Below are 18,928 nucleotides of genomic sequence, written 5' to 3' on the forward strand. Positions count from 1 at the left end.
AAACCAGAAGTTCCAGATTCTACATGACTGTGACGTTCTTGTTCCCCTCAATTCATGAAAACCCCCAAATTCTTCTTATTGTATTGTATCATCACTACCACGTGATGCTCTTTTAAGTTCTTTTTCTGGGACTGTAGCAGAAGGATAATGAAGATGTTGTGGCACAGTAATTTCCTTCTGCCCTCGTCCAGCTGGATGCAGCGGTGATTCCAGATGCAAGCCATGGGTGGTAATCTCACAGAAGCAGCATCTGCCTTGTCGCAGGGCCATCTCCCATTTCCCAAACTCATGGCATACTTCATTGCAGTGCCCTTTTGATTCATGTCCTGGCACAACTGAAGCTCCTCTTGCTGTGGGGTTGCTTACCTGAGACATGACCAGGAGAGGAGGAACCAGTTTCGCAAAGCAAAGAACATTTCTGGGTCAGGACATCTCCCCTTTCCATATTTTTTTTCCCCCATGTCTGTCTCAAAATCAAAGCATTTCCCATCCCTGCTCGCTCCCCAATGGTCTGGGGTTGGGAGGTCTCAGTCTCTTCTGGGAGCAAATGTCCTTCTTTCCAAGAGGAAGAGGAAGGATCTGGTCTTCAGGGGCATCAGTTCCACCATCACTCTTCACAAGCCCCTAGGAAACATTGGGGTGGTTAGATTTACAACTGGTCAGCCTGTTTGCACCTCGCGGTGTAATTATTAGGCTCAATGACACCTCTCATCTGGGGAAGGTCACGAGTGAGCAGTGCTCTGATTGATTTGGAGCCTCTGTCTTTGTTCTCACGTTCCCTGTCCGAGAGGCTTTGATTTGTGACTGAGCTGGTTTTTGAAGTCTGCTCGTGAGAGTGGTCCTTTGTTTCACGACCAAAATTCACGGAAGTCAAAGGTGCTAAAAATTTTACAGGATCTGGTCTGAAAATCATAACCGGGACCAGCAGCACTTGTTCTCACTGGGAAGCGATGGCTCGACCCAAACTCTTATTTGTGGCCATTCGAGGTGGGTGTGGGAGAAAGGACCCTTTTGTACTGCCCAGGGGCTTCAGCAGCGGTGTCAGACGGGATCTGGTTTCATGTTTATATCTCTGTCCCTGGGATACAGGTTCAAGTATGTAAACTATCTATCCTGCAAGCACAGGCTCCTGCAGGTGTGTGGGTGCTAGTGGGCATAAAAAAACATTCCTGACACCATCTCTTTTGAGGAGTCTTCACCTCCTGATGGCTATAAGCCATTAGGAGTCAAAAGAAAGAGCTGACATCCGACAACTCCGGATAAACAGCTAAACATTAACCCTTAAAGTGGCTCGAAAAACATACTTAAAAGGCACTTTGTGGAAAGAAGCCATTTTTTTTCCGGGCCTGTTAATTGCTGTCTTTCTTCAGGACACCTTTCAGCAGCACCTACTGTAAACAGAGCGGCTCCTCCCGAAGCACTTCCCCCAAGGATTCCTGTCCTGCTCCTCGGGGAGCCTGTGGAGATGGCCCTCCCCATCTCCTCCTGCCCTGTGCCGTCCTCCTGTGGGTCTTTGGTTTTGCTGGTTTCTTCTTGGCCTAAAAGCCAAGAGCTTTCCTCTCTTTCTGCCAGCCTGCCCTCAGAACTCAGTCTCCTTTCTTGGTTGCCATCAGCCTCTTTATTTGGTGCAACCAGATTTGTCCCCGGCTGTTGCCTGGCTTACCCCTCTCTTTCTGCATAGGGTCGGATATGTCCTTTCTTGCACACTCAGACACAGTTTTAGCTCATCTGAAGCAACCATAGCTCAGACTACTCCAAGTGAGACGTTAAGGATACAAGCTAAGGAAGGCGGCCAATTGTCCAGGCTTGCCTTGTAAGCATGCTTGCTTACTGCAGAGCGTGCCTTATTAATCACATTTCCCAAACACAGGTATATATTATTACCTGTAATTGCTTTTTACATCATTTGGATCTAGCAGCCTGTTTCTAGTGATGCTGTTGGTCCTTCAAGAAAAGGAAATGTGATGGAGGTGGGATCCTGAGGAACTTGCTTAGCTTCTTTAAAGCAACAAGGACATCCCTAAATCCTACAGTACTCGTCATGCTCTTCCTTCTTCATAGCAGGAGAATTACAGGGTTTGATGTTCTCACCAAATAGCAACAAATGCTCTCTTCCTCGACAAAACTGCTGGAGGGATTCTTACCAAAATGGACCTAATAGCTCATTTTCATCAAAAGGGAAACTTGCTACATTCATCATGTCCATATTCAAAAGCGGGATTTTTTTCTTCCAAAAGAGGAGAGATAACTCTAACTCTTTTTGTGAATGCCTTTCATTCCAGCAAGGAGCAATGACCCTAAACTCTGCAGGTTTGGGGGTTCTCAAGATCATATTTTAGGTGGGTTGATGACTTCTCCACCCATCAGTTGGCTTGAACGTTCCCCAACAAAATTTATATTATGTAATGTGAGGCTTCTTCCTTGAGGCCAGGAAGAAGTCTCTTTTGCCCTACACGCTATAGACTGAATGCTGTGCATAAACAGTTTTGGGAGAAAGTCCTCTCCTGAAGAAGGGTCCTTACCCCATGAGGTTGGGTGACCTGAGGTCAGAACACCCCTGTTTCTGCTGTGGTATCAGCCTAAGACATCCACAACTCCAGAGCTCCTGTAGAAATTAATGTAGTGTGGCAAACTGAGAGTTTATCTCATGAGCACTTATCTTCTACACATGAGCAGACCTTCTTCTCCAGAGTAAAGGAGTAAAGGCATCTTAGCTCCTGCAAAGGCCTTTTGTGTGGTTCTTCACTTCACGGAAGACACATCATGCCGTGGTCTTAGCTTCTCTCCATCACAACTTCACTAAGATTCTTTGTTTGGTCTCATGCCTGAACTTCTACATTTCTCTGCATGGTTGGTGAGTTTGTGTTACTTGTGTCTTACTCCTTGGGCCCTTGCGAAGCATTGCAGGACAAGGTGCCATGCTCACCGGGGACACAGGCTGGCACCTCCTGGATAGCAGTGAGTGGGTGAAAGGAGGGAAAACCCTTCACCTTCTTGGATAGAGGGAACTGGAAATGTCTCTTTTCTCTGGAAGACAGACAGAAAGAACTGGGTTTTGATCTTGCTACTTGAAATCTTATGGTTTCAAAGCCTTTATTTAGGTTTGTTTGGGGGTTTTTTGTTCTTTTTTTTTTTAAATACTTGAGGTTTCTGGTGCTGTGGGCAACCATCTTCTTTCCCAGAAGACTCAAACCCACAATTTTGCAATGACTTGGAGATGGTGTCATGCGGGGGGTTGACCTTTCAATCTGTTTTATAAAGCTGGAAGACTTGAGAGGGTCTGAGAGCCCTGTGAGCCAGTGCTCACCAAACCCAGCTCCTAGGAGTGGCTTTCATTCATCTCACCATGTCTGTTCATCATTGATGTCATCTTGAGGCACCAGAAGTGTTCCCATGGGGAACGGGAAGGTTAGAGCTGGTATCTTACTGGTGGACTGGTTTAGGGCAGTGAACAAACACGGGGGCCAGAGCACAGGAGCGAAACGCGGCTGTTGCACTGCTCTGTTACAGGACAGGCAGGGACACGCCGAGCGGTTGAAGCTACCTTGCAGCCTTAGGTGCCTGCTGTCATATATTATTATCCCACCTGCTGACACTGTTATCATCAGTCATTTCTAGAGCACCGGAAACAAACGTGCCGCTGGGCGAGGGGAGCTCATTGCCATGGGGGCAGTTGTGCTCTGCTCCAGCCTGGTTGGGTGGTAGCCTGAAATGCCATGTTTTCCTTCTTCCCATCTGATTAAAATGTTGGGTTTTTTTTGATATGCATGTTATTTTTCTTTAGAGAAGCTGGGATGTGCTAATATGCAACTCCTGAAGCTGAAGTTAAAAACTCCCACCCTTGATGATAGAATCAGAGAATCATTTAGGTTGAAAAAGACCTTTAAGATCATCAAGTCCAACCATTAACCGAACACTGCCAAGTCCACCAATGAAGTGGTGGAAGTTGCTGTCCCATAACTGACCCATAAGTCCTGCAAACTCTTCTGCTCTGCTTCAGGGCAGAGTCAATTGTTCCCATTTAAGGGGAGGGCAGTAACAGCTTAAGCCTTGTAGCTGTCTCAAAAGCAACTGCACGTCTCTATCCAAACATCTGTTGAGCATGAGGAATATTCCTACTCGTCTCAATACAGAAACCTGATGGCACCCAAGGTGCTGCTGACACTTTGCCTTTCGTGCTTTGCTAAAAGCAGTGACGTTTTCAGGGGATGGTGCAGAGGTGTCAGCAGATGTGCTAGAGTGTGAATAGCTTGTGGCACTAACACCATCACTGACATACTTTATATCTAACGGATGGCATAGCAGGGTGTGCGTGGTGCCATGTTCAGACCCTTTCCAGCCTGGTCTGAGAAGAATCTGTTTTCTGCCCTGTCCTACAGACAGCTGAAGGTAGATGCTGGTGGTCAAAGCATCCATGGCAAAACACAGAAAAATCATCTGAAATGGATAACCCTCAAGAGCCAGAAGAGCCAAATATTCCAACTTTCCTCCTTTTTATTGTTTCAAGGAGGGGAGAGAAAATGGAGATAAAATTAATTTCATGCAGTGGTCCTTTTTAATGCCAGTTCTAGATATGTCCAAGCGGAGGTTAAATAGCAGAACTGAGATACATCTTTGGTGTAAATGTGCTGGCCGCAGGTCCTGTCAGAGGCGACGCATTTCTCTCTTGCACTTCAGTGTAAGCCTGGTTCACTGTCTGCAGAGAAATGATACATCCCTAAAAGCTTACTGTTTGGAAACAGGGTTCTGAATTCAGAGCCGTTTATGTGAAATGCCCGCAAAACTACTACATTGCAGGAATTTAACAGGTTACCCACCTTCTGGATACGTGGCAGTGGTTCCAGGTTTGCAGTCAAACCAGAAACTTTGCAAATTACCTGGACTGCCTGATAGTTCCTTACTTTACATATTTGCTGAATTACACGTGAATCCACTTCTATGGCAGTGAAACGGTAGTGTAAATCAAATGCACTCCTGAGCTTATTCTTATCTGCTTATTCCTGAGCCGTTCTTACCTGCTACTGGCTTTGCTTTACTTCTAAGCACCTAAGAGAGGAATCTCTTACTCCATGAGTATGTCTGTTCTCCCAGTGTGGTGCCTCAGGGGTTTGGTTGTAGCCATGGTTGTAGGCTCTGATCACTTGGGTGAGGCTGTGCCATGACTTCATTAGAATCATGGAATGCTTTGGGTTGGAAGGGACCTTTAGAGATCATCTAGCCCCAAAAATTAGAAATTAGACATATAGAATTATTAGAAATTAGAAATATAAGCCAGGCACTAATGGCAGTGGTTGTCTTGAAGCAGGAGTACATGATAAATTCTAATCTTTTTCCTAAATAGATGGGTCCAGAGCACCAGAGAGATTCAGTCTATTTGCTTGTGCAGCAGCTCCCAGCCCTCGGTGTCTTCTCCTTCCAAAGCCGCTACTGTCCCAGAACATCTTCTGGTGGCCTCTTCTCTGCCCTGGACCACACCGTTGCACACCCCAGGTTGTGGGGACGTGCCGTGCGGATGCACAGCCTTCTCGGCGCTCTGCTTGCAGCGTGCACGGGCTCTGTCCAACCGGCCAGACTGCTTCCTCGGCACAGCCCCGGCTGGAAAAGCACATCTGCCCTGCTCCTTGCAGCATGGTGGCCGGGGAGCGTCGCGAAGGCTCTTAGGGAATGTCAGTCCCTGGGTGCAGTCGCATACCTTGGCGTGTCAGACAAAAGGAGAAGATCAAAGCAGGGATGGAGAGAAAGGAGGCTCTAACCCCTCACCGGGGAAGCGCTCGGTGCCTCCGCGCCAGCAGGTGCGCAGCTCTTTGATCCCTGTGTTTCGGGGGGTCCAGGCCTCCCTCCCCGCACCGACCCCGAAGTCGGCACTTTTTGGGGAAGGTGGATGGTGTCAAACCCGTGAGTGGGCTCCCACTGAGCCACGGGGCTCTTGCATCCCAGGTAGGGCCGGATTCGGACATGTTGCGAGCAGTGATGGGTGGAGGGCAAGCGGCAGCGGTGGCTTCCCAGGCTCTGGTTATGTTTTGTTAACACCTTAGCCAGCATCAAGGATGGAAATGGGTTGGAATAACTTGTTTCCATGTTTTTGAGAAAAACATTTTGAGTAGGTGCGATGTTTTTTCTTATGAAAACTGAACATTTCTTTAAAAGAGGCAGGTCTAAAACACTTGAGAGAAACAAAAAAATGGAGAGAACTGTATGAGTCAACTCTTAAGTTCATGTTTTATTATTAATTTGAAGGAAAACCTAACAAAATTCAGGTTTATCTCAAAATCGTTTTCCCCAGCTTTGTGATTTGGCCAGCAAACCGAGTATCAACTATTTATGAAGTTATTTGTTACCATGTGCGTTAGTCATGAGACCATCTCTCAACCAGTATGTCCTGTTTTGGGGTACATAGTTTTTTTAACTAAATAGAAAAACTGGGAAGTGGTCAGAAAAAAGCTTTAACACCAATATTTCAAACAATAATCTGCCTTGCAGAAAAGAAGTGTGAGTTTTATCTATAAATTTTAATGAAGGTGATTTAATAATCTTTGACTACTTTCATGGGAATAAAATTTCTGGCAGGGTAGAGCTCCTTAGTGCAGCAAATAGATAAATGCAAAGCTGAATTTGGAAAATGCGAACCGTCTGGATGGCTGATGCTCTTTGAAGCGGGATACTGGGAGGTCTGGTGGCTCTACTGTTGCTTGGACGCCTTAACCAGAAGCTGGATATCTTTTGAAAAACATCATCTGTGATTAACCAGAAGGTTTTTGGGTGAGATGGGGCATTTCCTGAATTCTCTCACCTGTCAGGTCACCTCCAGCTGGCCATAGGTCCATAGCATTTCCAAGAGACATTCCTGAGCAAACACCGATTTCCTCAGCTTGTTCCTTAGCAAGTGGATCCATGGAGAGCACTTCAGTTTTTTAATGTCTGGGAAAAGCTTTGGAAACAGTTTATCTGAATAGAGGAAGAAAAAAACCTTGCTGTCTTTAAATCATTCAGTATACATTTTCCAACTTTGGAAAACCTTATAAAATTAAGCACGGGTTCAGATTTGTGATTTTGCTCCCATCAGTGTTTTTTTGGCTACTGACAATTAAAAGAAGAAAAGAAGAACTGAAATATCTGAAAGAAGAACATTTAGGCAGTCTTAACTTGGGAACAAGACCACGGAAAACCCAATCGAGTTGGTTTTTGACCCCAAGTAAGCATGTTAAACCAGATTTGATGAGGTTCTGCTTCTCAGCAGAGTTGCATTAGGTGACCACGGGTTGAAGGTGAAAGGAAGCCTTGGTAGACCTGTACAGAGGTGCTTTCACACCATGGTTGCACCAAGCTACAAGCAGAGGTGCCTGGTGACCATGGCGTGGCTGATGAGCAGTAGCTCATCTATCCAAGGAAAAATATGACCTTTTTTCATCGTGTCTGCAAACACCGAGGACAGAGCAGAACTGTTAGCGGTGCTGGATGTGCTCCACCTCTCCACCTCACTGTGCACAGAGCCCACCAGCGTGGAAGCAGCGGCTGCTGGTCCTTCAGGGTGCTTCATGGTGCCATTTATTAACCGTAGTCCTTGCTACACCTCACCGAGCTTCACTAGGGCTCGCTTAGCTTGGCATTGCCCTCAGCCGTTGCCCTGATGTCTGATGGCCCAGGAGGAGATGGCAGAGGGCTGCTGGAAGGGCCGGGACAGCCCTCCTGGGCTCCGAACCGGGGCCACCACCGAGCCACCTCACTGACACTGCCGAGGCAGCAGCAGAAGACGCGGTGACTGGCCTGATCCTCCCTTCCCCCACCTCCCGGTGCAGCATCCGTCAGTCCGCATGACCCTCCCCCTACCAAAACTGGCTGCTTTCTTCCTTCTTCTCTCCCCCCCTCCCTTTTTTTGGCTGAGTGATGAGCTGTATGCCAAATCCATCTGCTCCTGTCTCCCCTAGCTGCCTTCCATATCATTACAGGATCCCTGGCAGCGAGCCTAGACCTATCTCTCTCCCTGCACTCTTAGGAGCACATTCCTTTCTACACCTTTTGCCGAGCTGGGATAGAAATGAGTATCAACCCCAAACAAAAAGCATCTGCTTTCTGCCTGCTTCTGCTTCACCGGACGCGCATGTACGCTACACCCGTGTCAGCAGCGAATGCAAAACACACACAACCCCCCACCTCGCCGCCCCGCATCCAACATGGGCTGACGAAACTTTGGGCTCCGGGAGCCTGCCTCACACCCTCTCCCTCTCCGTCTCCGCAGCACCAGCTGTGACCACCGCACCATTTGTTCCTCCAGCCCACGCCAGCACTCGGAGCCAGTTCTTTATCACCCCAATTAGCCTTGTCTGTGCTGATGAGAGGAGAGAGGCTTCCACTGCAAGGCAGAGACGGGGGGAAGAGAGCTGGTGCGCGGTGGGCACCGTGAGAGGCGATTCCCTTTACGGCGGCTTTGTTCCCTGGGAGGGATAGATTTCACCGGGTCAAGAGCACCGCTAAAAAGCCAGCACTGTCATCCTGCCTGCATTACCTGGGTGATGCTGGTTTATAAACAGTTGCTTGAGTAAGGTCAGGGGACACCGTTTCTTAGTTTTTTTCCCTTTTTTTGTCATGCACTTGGCTGGCTGCTAGAGGGAAGAGAAGCATCCTCAGGCTGCACCAGCTCCCAGGTGTTGCAATGGGCTGTGGCGAGCGCTGGCCACATTTCTGGATGAATTTGGAGATGCACCTTGGCCATGTCCCCAGCAAGGATCTCCCTGCATCTATAGCAAATCATCCGGTAGCCCCACGGGGCAGGGGTGTGAAGCAATTCCCCCTTCTCCCGCTGCCTCGTTAGAGTGTCTCCCATGCTGGTGTGTCAGGATACCGAGTGGTCAATGCTGCACTGATGCTCATGCAGCCATCAGCCTGAAAGCCTGGTTTTTGTTTGTTTTTTTTTTTCCCAAACCAGCCCCTTGTAGCACTCTCTGCTTTTACACCACGGTTCCCTCAGTGCTGTTGTGAGTTTGTGTCCCTCTTGGACTTCTCTTCTCCTGGATTCATTATCGAAGGTCCTTTTCTGGTAGGCACCTCAGTTGTATCATCCCAGAGCCAGGAAGGGGATCCATCCTTTGCCCCAGCACAGGTAGATCTACCTCGCTGGGAGGAAGAGGATGGACACAATTCAAACCCAGTCCCATGGTGGGCACTCGGTTTGAAAGGACAAAGTCACCCTATGTAGGGTGGGACAGGTCGCATCAGTGTAGTCTTAACAGGGTAGAACCGGTTCCTCAGAGCACCCTCCATGGCAGGCGTTCCCTGTTAGAGGGGTTCCCAGCATGGCCATGACCAAGAAGGATCCTACTGGGGGTCGTCTTTGAAGCTGAGACACAAGAAACTTGACAAAGAACTGTGGTCTCCAGACCCGTTTCACCATGCCGTGTCCAGTGGAAGGTTGGCCAAACAGGTCCAGGATGCTGAACAGCTAGAGTAGCAGTCTACACTGAAGTAGGTGAAATTGCACTTTCCAACAAAAAAACGCTGAAGGATTCAAAGACTGAACTGGTACACAATAAGGTTGTGTCTTAATGTTGTCTTAATATCTGTAGCCTACCACCCGAATGCTTCTCCCTGTTCTTCTGCGTTTGATTGCCCAGTGAGAGGAGTAAGTTATTCCTGATGCATTTCTGAACGGCTTTGCCAGTGCTGCTGTGGAGTACGTCCCTCCGTACCTGCCTCCTGGGTGCAGACGCACCCCACAGAGCTCCTGTAGCTGAGGGTCTAGAGCAGTTTTTAATGTCTGCTTTATTAAAGTCAGCCAGAAGGGGATCTGCAGAGATTGCTCCAGTTCAACCAGTCACCCTCCAGCAAATTTATTTCACATCTTCCCAGGCTTCAGAAAGGCTTAAGTGCGCTCAGTAACATGCAGTTCCAAGCCAATGCCTGTGACCGATTGTATCTTCTTTCAAGATCTTCAGAGGAGTCCCTGACCACGTGTCCATCTTGCATTAGGCGTTCATTCCCTTGTCCTTCTGCTCAGACACCATAATCTGTCTCTGAAATATCACGCCTCAACCCTGTCCCTCTTAAAGCCATCCCACGTAACAGCCTTGTGTACAGCCTTGCCATGAATGAAGAGCTCAGCCATGCAGCGAAAGGAGGCCGTTTCCCTCCTGGACCCATGGGAAGGAAGCCGAAAGAACCTACAGGCAGTTATCTCATCTGTATCCTTCCACCAAGACAAGCTTAATTCTGCTTAAACTATTCTTGACGGGTTTCATCTAATTTGTGCTGAAAACTTCCCACCACAGAGACACCACACCTTCCCCAAGCATTTGGTTGCAATACTTTGCTCCTTCCCACTAGGATACTCTTCCTGCTGTTCAACTTGGATCTTACCCGATGCTTCTTGAATTGTGTCCCAAGGGAGCGTGAAGCAAAACATTACTCCTTTCTTCTGTGCTGTAGCCTCTTGCACATGCAAATACCACTATGCCTCCCTTGAACCTCCTAGACTCAGCACATCCAAATCCCCAACATTTCCCCATAGGTCTTGCTTTCAGACCACTAAGCTGGGGTCCACCAAGGCAGAGGTGGCTTTTCTTGGAGCTCCCACCTCTCCATCGCCCACCGGAGAGGAAGGGACCATTGGTGGCTCTCCGTTAGCTTTCTGCAGAGACATTCCAGTAGCAGGTTGGGTTTTGCTCTGTCCAAGCGGCCCCACGTCCCCAAGCCCTACTGACGCCAGCATGGACGGTCAAGGTTAGACCACCCAATTCCAGGTCATTTTAAAGCACTTCCCACCTTGGTATTTTCATACCAGTGGGTGAAACCACCCAGCCCCGATACTTTGGAGCTTTTCTTTCTGTCTCTAGAAGAAAAATAAGAAAACAATAGGAAGAAAAGCTGCGTCAGAGCCAGGCAGATCGGAGTTAATCCTCCCTCAAAATGGATCCCGTCAGTGCCGGTGTACGTGAGAATCGCCTCTCCTGCACCTTTGCTGGGTACTCTCCCCGGCACAATGCTTCACTTTGTGTTTCAGCACAGAAAGAAATGGTGAAGTTGCTAATAATGGCACTAAAAGAAAATATGCTACATCTGTTATGGATAGCAGTACAAAATTAGCTGATCACACCTCTGACACCCAAGATGTCTTCACTTAAAATACTCGTTGGCTTACTTTACATAATTTGCTGATTATATTTAAAAGAAATACAATTTTGCAATTACTGTTCTTTCTGGTGTGCTATCTATGCATCATTTTCTTTTTATGTTTATATATTTCTCCTTCATTAGTGCAGTCTGAAGGGTGATTAGATCCCTTCAAACATTTTACAGAGGTTAAACGTTGATTAAGATTTAATTATTACTGTAAATAGCTTGGAATGACATATGGTGCAAAAACCTGACATATGTGCATTTGAATAAATGAAGTGCTATTTCCCATGATGCTTCAGTAGCTGTTTAACAGCTTTGCTGAAGGGTTATGTTGCACCTCATGTTAAGATTGCTTTGATGTTATATTTTGTTGGGTTTTTGCAGCTGAAAGCTAAGAACAGTTTTTCCAGTTTTTAAAAACATTGAATATTTTAAATACCTAAATTGTTTTGCACAAATTTTTGCTAATTTGTCTAACTAGGTTAAACATTTTCAAAAGCATTTCGATTTTAACGTGGGTTCCTAGCATTGTGTCAGCAACAGCATCAATTCAATGTATAGGATTTCTAAAAGTCTGATCTTGCAAGGTGCCCCGTCCCGGTTGGGAGCGGGATCTTTGCTTGCCACGGGAACCGGGAGCACCACGGATCCCTCCCAGGAATACAAAGGTTCGGAGGGATTTCAGAACAAGGGAAAGCTTCGTGCGAAGCCGGCGAAAGGAAAAAATTAGGAAAGGGACGGAGATTTTATGGAGACAGAGAAAGGGGTAGGTAGATTTTAGCTGCGGTCCGTCCTCGTTGGAGGACATAGAGCCTTGGTCCAGGAGACAAATGGGGGTGTGCTGTCCCCTCCTGTCACCATGGCTTTGCCGGGTCCCTACGGGTGCAGACCACAGCTTTGGGGACTGGGTTCCTTCTAGCACCATGCGAGGGGACCGTGGCTGCGGGAAAAGGAAGGGATCCCTCCTGGAAAAGGATGGGTGGGATCCATTTGATTCTCAGAGACACTCTATAATTCATTGAATGTTGCAAGGCAGCAAGCATGCATCATTTCATGGAATATAAGTCAATCCAAAGAGAGTTGTTTTGAGACTTGAGCAGAGTAAAGCACATTAAAATGGCACGGAAAAGGCATGACTGACGCTGTATTATTTACATATTATACTTCTCTGCATTAATTTATTGATTTATCGAGCTCCTGCTGCAGCGCAACGCGATACCGATTCTGATCTTGCCTCCTCTTTGATTTCACAGATTGAGACATCTCGGCTGGAGCCAGAAATCGCAATGGCCACCACCAGTAAGACTGTAGTCTACAATAAAGGATTGTAAGTGGAAGCGGACAATCTCAGCCCAGAAGATTTGGGGAGGGAAAGGGGGAAACTTGAGATCCCGACTGGGAAAAAGGAAACAACAACAAGAGAAAACAAATAATAGAGCTCAGCGATAGTAACGTATTACCGCTCCCGGCGAACTGGGAGTAAATTAACACTTGCAGAGAACTGACGCCTCACACCAGTCAAAAAGATTTATATTAAAAGTTTTAAATTAGCAACAGGAGCAGCAACAAAAAAATTACATTCAAACACTTTAGAGGACTAGCTAAAGAATAATCTCAGAACTTAGTAGCACTGCATGGAGGGATGTTTAACGGCGTGTTTACATGGTTATACCTAACTACATGACTACATGAAAGTAGGCTTCACCGAGCAAATTTTGTTTTCAGTGCAAATTAAATCTCCACACTGATGCCGCACAAAAATAATTCCATAGAGATCAACGGGTGCATGAACGTGAAGCGCTTGATAGGGTGTTTGATAAGTGTCCTGTACTGGTTTCATGCCGATCCTGCCCCAGCGATCACGCGCAAAAGCAGCCTTCGATGGTTCAACACGCACTGCTCTGTTAGCACAGCGAAGGTCGTAGCCTGTGCGCCCTCCATCCCTCCCTCCTTCTTCTGCAGACGGTCCTGGTGGCACCCTGCCATTCATTGCGCTTGCAAGACTTTGTGTCACAGGACCGTACCGCCGAGCGCATCTGCAAGGGCTTTTGCCCAGGGTTCAAGATACCGGAAAGCCAACATGCCCACACATTGACTAGGAAGGGATTCTATAGCAAAAATACGATCGATCTGCTCTTGTCCTTTGCACAGACATGAAGGATGGGGTTTGTCCCACCTAACGTAGACCCTCTAAAAGTAAGGTTGTTAATCTAAACTAATTGGCTAAGCTACGCTTTGCTAAGCTAGTAGTCTGAGGACATGATATGCTTTAACGTTTGGCCTGCCCTGAAGTGGTCAGGCAGTTGGACTAGATGATCTTTGTAGGTCCCTTCCAACTGGAATTCTTCTCCTCGTCTCGTCTCGTCTCGTCTCGTCTCGTCTCGTCTCGTCTCTTCTCTTCTCTTCTCTTCTCTTCTCTTCTCTTCTCTTCTCTTCTCTTCTCTTCTCTTCTCTTCTCTTCTCTTCTCTTCTCTTCTCTTCTCTTCTCTTCTCTTCTCTTCTCTTCTCTTCTTCTATTCGTCCTCCTTCTCCCCCTCCCCCTCCTCCTTCTCCCCTTCCTCCTCCTCCTCTTCCTCCTCCTCCTCCCCTTCCTCCTTCTCCTTCTCCTTCTCCTTCTCCTTCTCCTTCTCCTTCTCCTTCTCCTTCTCCTTCTTCTTCTTCTTCTCTTTTCTACTCTTGCCAACACTTTCAGAGAGCAGAGCCAGCACTGTCCAAAGCCTCGTGCCAGTGCAGAGGAGGACCCAAAGCAGAAACTGGTGGGCAGGATGGCTTTGCCTGGTGGCTGTGCCAAGCTGATGACTTCTGAGACTGCACCCTCAGAGGGGTGAACTGCCCTCTGGAGATGGCTGTCCGTCTGTCTGTCTCTTCAACTGCTCCACTTTGGGGTGCTTAAAGTGAGCTGGGGCAAGTTCCCCCAACACTGCACCGAATCCTGCCCTTGCATGGGTTTGGGGCCATAATTTGGCTTTCTGGTATCTTGTAGCCAAGGGTAAACCCCGAGTGACTCCCTGAGGACCAGCGGAGTTAATGCAGATTTTGAACATGGTCATCAGCTGAAGACCATGCCAACAGCCAGATCTGCCTCTGGAATTATTGTAGGGATGGAGCCATGGTGGTGATGGACACAGCCAAACGCACAGGCTGTCATCCTTCAAATGCTGATTTGTTGGGGGTTTTGGGGAGGGTGGGGGGGAACAGGGGAAACCAAATTGCCACTGACATAGAATGTATTCAACGGATTTATTGCAATGCTTGAAACTGGGAGGCCTGAGCCCCGCTGTGTGCTCCTCCACCGTTGGCTGCTCTCGCTCCCCGCTGGAGTCAGACCAGCAGGACTGGAGTCACGCAAGGGTCAGGCCGGCTCAGGAGGACTGGTTCTGTCCCCGCACTGGTGTAAATCAGAAATAACTGCATGAAACAAATCAGTTTTGTGGGTTTACACCCCAGCGTGCAGGGGAGGAGAGGCCAGCTCCGGGCTCTCCATAGCTGCTGTTGATGGGGCGGCTCCCAGTCCCTGACACTGGTGGAAACACAGGGTGGGTCCAGTTACACTCATGGAGCTATTCTGAATTTACACCAGGGTGAAGGACAGCTGTATTTGACGCAGTAGAGTTCCTCTAATGCACTAGATGAGATGAATGTATACTCCGGAGGAAGCGAGGCCACCCCATCCTCTCCAGGTGGGATTTGGAGAGGCTGCAGGCAGGTGGCATCTGTCCTATGGACATCTTCACGGGCATCTGTCCTACGGGCAGCGCTGTGCAGAATCAGGCCCCGTATTTTACCCTGGGGGCGAGTAACTCCCCGCAGCAGTGGAAGAGGAGAGCAGACCTCCCTCCCCGGGCAGGGGAGCGGGGACACTGGCAATCACCGAACGGCAGCCTGCCGATGGGAACCGCAGCGGCAAGGCTTCGGAGAGCCAGCTGGGATGAGCTGTGGCCTGAAAAAGGGCCCTTTCCCTTGCTGCAGGGTGTGGGAGGAGGTGAGGACCATTGTCGGCTGCTGGGGATACAGGTACCCCCTTGCGCACACATCCACATTGTGCGTGCAGCGGGGAAAAAGCTACTCTGAGCCTCAAACTTCAGATTACAGCTCCGCTGAGCCTGCAGAAGTTGGGAGCCAAGCCGCATCGTGTTGCACGGAGGGACAACTTGCCGCCTTCCTCCTCCTGAATGGAAATGGGAGGCTGAGACAGAAGCAGCCTCTTGTGTTGACAGGGAGAAGCCTCCTGGCTCCGGCGCCTGTCTGGGTGGATCATTTCCCCTTCCCCGGTGGGTTTTGTCGCTGCCTGAACCATTCTGCTGCAAAGCTTGTTCATCCCAAGCAGGGTCTTTTTTGGGGGGGGAGACGGAAGAAGCAATGGAGAGTGCCCTTTGCCTCGAGGTTTTGGAGAGGTGGAGCAAGGATGGAGACGGTGATTTGGTTTTGCATCGTGATCACCGATCAAAAGATTTCAGTGGCTGTGAGCTCCGGCCCGCAGAATTTGCAGCGCAGGAAAGGAGTCAGGGCTTGGCTTGCTGTAGTTCTTTAGGAGAGAGACCCAAGGAAAAAGCACGGCTCGAGCAAGTTCTGCCTTGGGAAAGAGCCAATAACCAATTTTCTCCATGATGGGAAGCAAGTACGGACGCTTTCCCGGTGCACACGGCACCTGCAGAGTTTTGGCTGTGCAGGTCATTAATTAGCAGGGGCTGCTCGGCGCGTTAATCGGGCGATGCTCAATAAAAACCGCGCTGGTTTGGAGGAGGAAAGACTTAGGGCTTGCCTTAGCTCCCGTGAGTCACGAGGGCCTGATCCTGCGCGAGCGGGTGAGGACCAGCTTGAGGGATGTCAGAGCCACGCTGCGAGATTATGGCTTGGCTCAAAAGCAGCTACGCAGTCGAACAAGTGACAATCAAACGGTCTAAATGAGTCTGGATTTATCGTCTTCCCGTACAAACCCCGTCAAACTTGTTTCGCTTTATGTGTCATGAAAATGGGTCTCAGTCAACTCGGCAGAGTTGGTGCTGAGAAATAAATACATCCCGGGCTCCCGAGTCAGGCGTTCGCCGGTGTTTATCGCTTAAGAGCCGATCGCAGCCTCTGGCAGGTTGGCAACGACGTTTGCGCTCAAATTTTGTTCAAACGCAACTCAAAATGTTGTGCCCCCTCCGCCCCCCCCGCCCAAAGCACTGGGAAGATGCTCCTGCCTGGAGCAGGGAAGGGAGAGCCACCGCCTCACGGGGTTCCGTTCCCTTTCCTAACCCCTTCCCAAAGCAGCTGCAGGTCTTGCGCTGCGAGGTAGCGCCCGCAGCAGCGGTGCCCAAGCGGCTGGAGACCCGAGGACGTGAGCCCACGTCCCCCGCAGCCACCCGCGTCCCATTCCCCCAGGCAGCCAAGGTGGTGCAGAGCCGTCTCTGCGGCTCTTCCCCTCGCTGGCCCCTGGCTTGGTGGACGAGGTGCGTGTACGAGGAGCACGTTTTGGTGGCCCCGTGGTCCCAAACTCTCGAGGGACACAAGATCGCAGCGTCCCCACGCTGGGACGCTGAAGCCAGCTGATGCGCTTCAGCTTTTGAGCCACCGCCATCCCAGCACCAGGGGCGTCGAGATGCGGGTTTGTTTTTTTTTTTTTTTTTTATTTAAAAGCAGCAGAAAAGCTCAGCAGACACAAACCCGACCCTTATGATTTTAAAAGCCCGTTTCACTTGCAGGCGGCTCAAGTCGGGCTTCCTCGGGCAGCGGTTCCAGCGCCGGCTCGGCACGGTTGCTGCCATCCGCGGCGGGACCGCCGGCGAGCACCAAAATAACCAGGCGCAACCCTTCCTGCAGCACTAGAACTGAAAAGCGTGGAGCTGGGAGAGCGGTAGCACATTAGTAATGTTTATTAGGACAGCAAAGTGTGCCAGAAAAGACTACACACACAACAGCTAATGATAACATTATGCACATTCACTTAATAGCTAATTAATCGCTTCGACTTTCCTAATGTACAAAAAGGAGCCTTCGGTTTGCGAGAACAACCCGACCATTTGCATTTCTGATTTCCTGTAATTGGGGAAGTGGAAGAAACGGGGAGCGCGAAACCCACCGCACACATCAAGTTGTTCACCTCGGCAGATAGCAATGATGAGATGATCATCCCCTGTAGCATTTAATTAGAAATGTCGCAATTAATTGATTTCTTGGACACGTTAATTAAGAAATAATGAGGACCAGGTTGCAGCAAAAGGTGCCAGCGAGAAGTTTAAGAGTCCCTCCTGGAAGATGCGTGTGTTGGCTGCTCCCCGAGCCGGCCGGGGACACCCCCGGAGTTGTGTCACCCATCTCCCGAACCCACCCTTGCGCTCGGGCGCAGCTCGGCTCCTTCCATTTTCCCTTGTTGCTCATTTTTCTGCTCTGCGTCCCCGAGCGCGGGCAGGCGCCCGGCTCCCGGCGGGACGGGCAGCGCTGGCGGGCAGCCGGTCGCCCTGTTCGCTGCCGGCGCTGGCGCCGCGCATCCTCGGACCCTGCCGACCCGGGCCCAGCGACGCCGGTAGATCCCAGCGTCATGCCGACGCCGCGGAGCCGAGCGATGGAGGGGGCCCCTCCGCGGCGGTCGGCCCCTCTCGAAGAGCCGCGACGGGGATCCGGAGCCTGGGACGCCCTTCGGCCGCGCGGGCGGGAACGGGGGGCTGGCGGCGTGTTGCGGCGAGACCCCCACAGCCTTCGAGCGAAGGTTTTTAGAGCGGAGGGGAGCTCACCTGAGGCGCTGGCCTGGCTCCGAGAGCGTTCCCGGTGTCGGCTGTGCGGACGGTGGAGGCTCGAAGCCGTCCCGGTGGTGGTAGATACCGCCAGCCCCGCGTCGCTTTAGGAAATGGCCGCTTTTGGCTTTTTTCTTGCCCTCTTTTTCACGGTTTATTTTGCACCCGCCATGCTCACCCTCCGGCGCCCGAGCTGAACGCCCCTTAGAGCCGCGCTAAGGGCAAGCGCCGGGGGCCACCAGCACCGGCACGCTGCCAGCGGTCCCCCGCCGCGCCCCGGCTCCTCCTAACGTGGCGACAGAGCGGCCGGCCGCGACGCTGCGCCCGACACTCGGCTCCGGCTGCAATAAAAGAGTTTAGAGAATCGGCGGCCTTGGTCCAACCTCCATGCGGCCGGTGGACGTCAAGGACGTGGCGGGATGTGAAGGTTAAAGTCAAGTTTGTGAGGGGCTGGCTGGCCCGGGAGGAGCTGCCAGGGATGGGGCTTTTCCGGGCGGCACGAGGGGATGGGGCGAGGGGGCTTGCCCAACAGCAGGAATTCTTATATTTGGGGGGGGTGTATATAAAATACATCATATCATACATTATATATATTATATATTATATATAATTATATTATATATAGTTATATTATATATAATTATATATAATTATATTATATATAGTTATATTATATATTTTTATATTATATTTAAGTATATATAATATATATTATTATACCATATATTATATAGTATATATTCTTATATATAAAATGAAATAGATACTATGTAAGTATATAACATGTAAGTATATGTTATAAAATATGTAATTATAGTTAATTACAGATAATATACATTATAAAATACAGCATATATACATGCTGTATACACACATATGTCTTGTGTGCATGTATATATGTGTATAGGTGCATATATACATGTGTATATATGTTATAAAATATGTAACTATAGATAATTACAGATAATATACATTATAAAATACAATATATACACAGGCTGTATACACACATATATATTTTGCGTGCATGTATATATGTGTATAGGTGCATATATATGTGTGTGTATGTTATAAAATACATAATTATAGATAATTACAGATAA

General features: G+C 49.1%; 1 protein-coding gene across 1 annotated transcript in view; it reads left to right on the plus strand.

Annotated features, from left to right (window-relative positions):
* SFXN5 (sideroflexin 5) overlaps positions 1-12,840 on the plus strand; it is a 106,699-nt gene extending 93,859 nt beyond the window's left edge. The window contains 1 exon segment of the mRNA XM_075709044.1: positions 12,363-12,840. Coding sequence (XP_075565159.1) covers positions 12,363-12,440 — 78 coding nt within the window. The 3' untranslated portion in view covers positions 12,441-12,840.
* The last annotated feature ends 6,088 nt before the right edge of the window (positions 12,841-18,928 follow it).

The sequence above is a fragment of the Pelecanus crispus genome, chromosome 4, assembly GCF_030463565.1.
Source record: "Pelecanus crispus isolate bPelCri1 chromosome 4, bPelCri1.pri, whole genome shotgun sequence".
NCBI lineage: Eukaryota > Metazoa > Chordata > Aves > Pelecaniformes > Pelecanidae > Pelecanus > Pelecanus crispus.